General features: G+C 41.6%; 1 gene segment (V, D, J or C); it reads left to right on the top strand.

Moving 5' to 3' along the window:
* Positions 1-354: 354 nt before the first annotated feature.
* LOC120924503 lies at positions 355-891 on the top strand. The segment is given in 2 exon segments: positions 355-466; positions 584-891. Coding segments are annotated over 2 exon segments (357 nt in total).
* Positions 892-1,183: the final 292 nt, after the last annotated feature.

The raw sequence follows: 1,183 nt of genomic DNA, 5'->3' as shown, positions 1-1,183 counted from the left end.
CCTTCTAGTGGCCATAAATGTGGTATTTTTCTTTACAGCGCTATTCAGAAAATAATACTGCATTACGGCCATTAGACTTGAGATCAAATCAAATCACTGTATTATAGAAAAATACGTCCAGACTTATTCAAGGGTGGCAATGCCTTCTCAAATCCATCCATGATTTTTTTTATAATTAGTCCCCTTCGTTGAGATGAACAGTGGTGAGTATAATGTGTATATAGTGTGATCAGATGTAGATGAGATCCACTGGAGTGTTTCTATCACCGATCACTGATCTGAGAATTCCTAGTTTCCATCTCCCGGTATTTGCATACTCAGTGTGTGGGGGGAACACCTCCCCTGTCTCTCTCTCTATATATCTCATTGTACAGGAGACGTCTTCTAGTTTGGATCTGACCCTCCAGAAACATCAAGATGATTTCTCCCAGTTATCTGCTGGCTGTCATCTTCATTTCTATTCAGGGTGAGAGATGAGGCTCCTTCCATCATCCTCTGCACATACATCTATACATTGTACAATAAATACACACATCAGGATTGATAGGAAATCAATAATCAATATGTCTCTTCCCATCCTCAGGATCCTGTGGAGAGATTGTGATGACTCAGACTCCGGATTCTAGCTCTGTGTCCCCGGGACAGACAGTCACCATCACATGTACATCCAGTGCTGATGTAAGAGGCTGGGTAGCCTGGTACCAACAGAAGCCCCAACAACCTCCAAATCTTATTATATATCAGACCAGCACTCGGCAATCTGGGATCCCAGACAGGTTCAGTGGTTCCAGATCTGGAAATGTATACACACTGACCATCACTGGAGGGACTGAAGAAGATGAAGCAAAATATTACTGTCAGCAGGCTTGGAGCTACCCTCTCACACAGTGATACAGAGCCGTACAAAAACCTCCTTCCTCTTTTATAAAGAAACACAATCACAGATGTCATCACTGGAACATTCATGTGATCACATCTAATAAATGGATTGTTATTGTTAGTAAGAGAACTGATAATCCTGATGGGACCTTTAATAAATAGGGACAGAGAATTCCTCGGGGACATTGGTGGATTAGAACTCTGAGCTCCTCATCAAATAGAAGTAAAGTTCTGGTCCTTCCAATATATCCTGGTAATATCATCAATCAGGAAAGTCTCCAGAACTTCTCATTTATAGGCCTTT

The sequence above is a fragment of the Rana temporaria genome, chromosome 1, assembly GCF_905171775.1.
Source record: "Rana temporaria chromosome 1, aRanTem1.1, whole genome shotgun sequence".
Classification (NCBI taxonomy): domain Eukaryota; kingdom Metazoa; phylum Chordata; class Amphibia; order Anura; family Ranidae; genus Rana; species Rana temporaria.
Note: the sequence above shows the minus strand (reverse complement) of the source record. Positions and strands in the feature narration are given on the sequence as shown.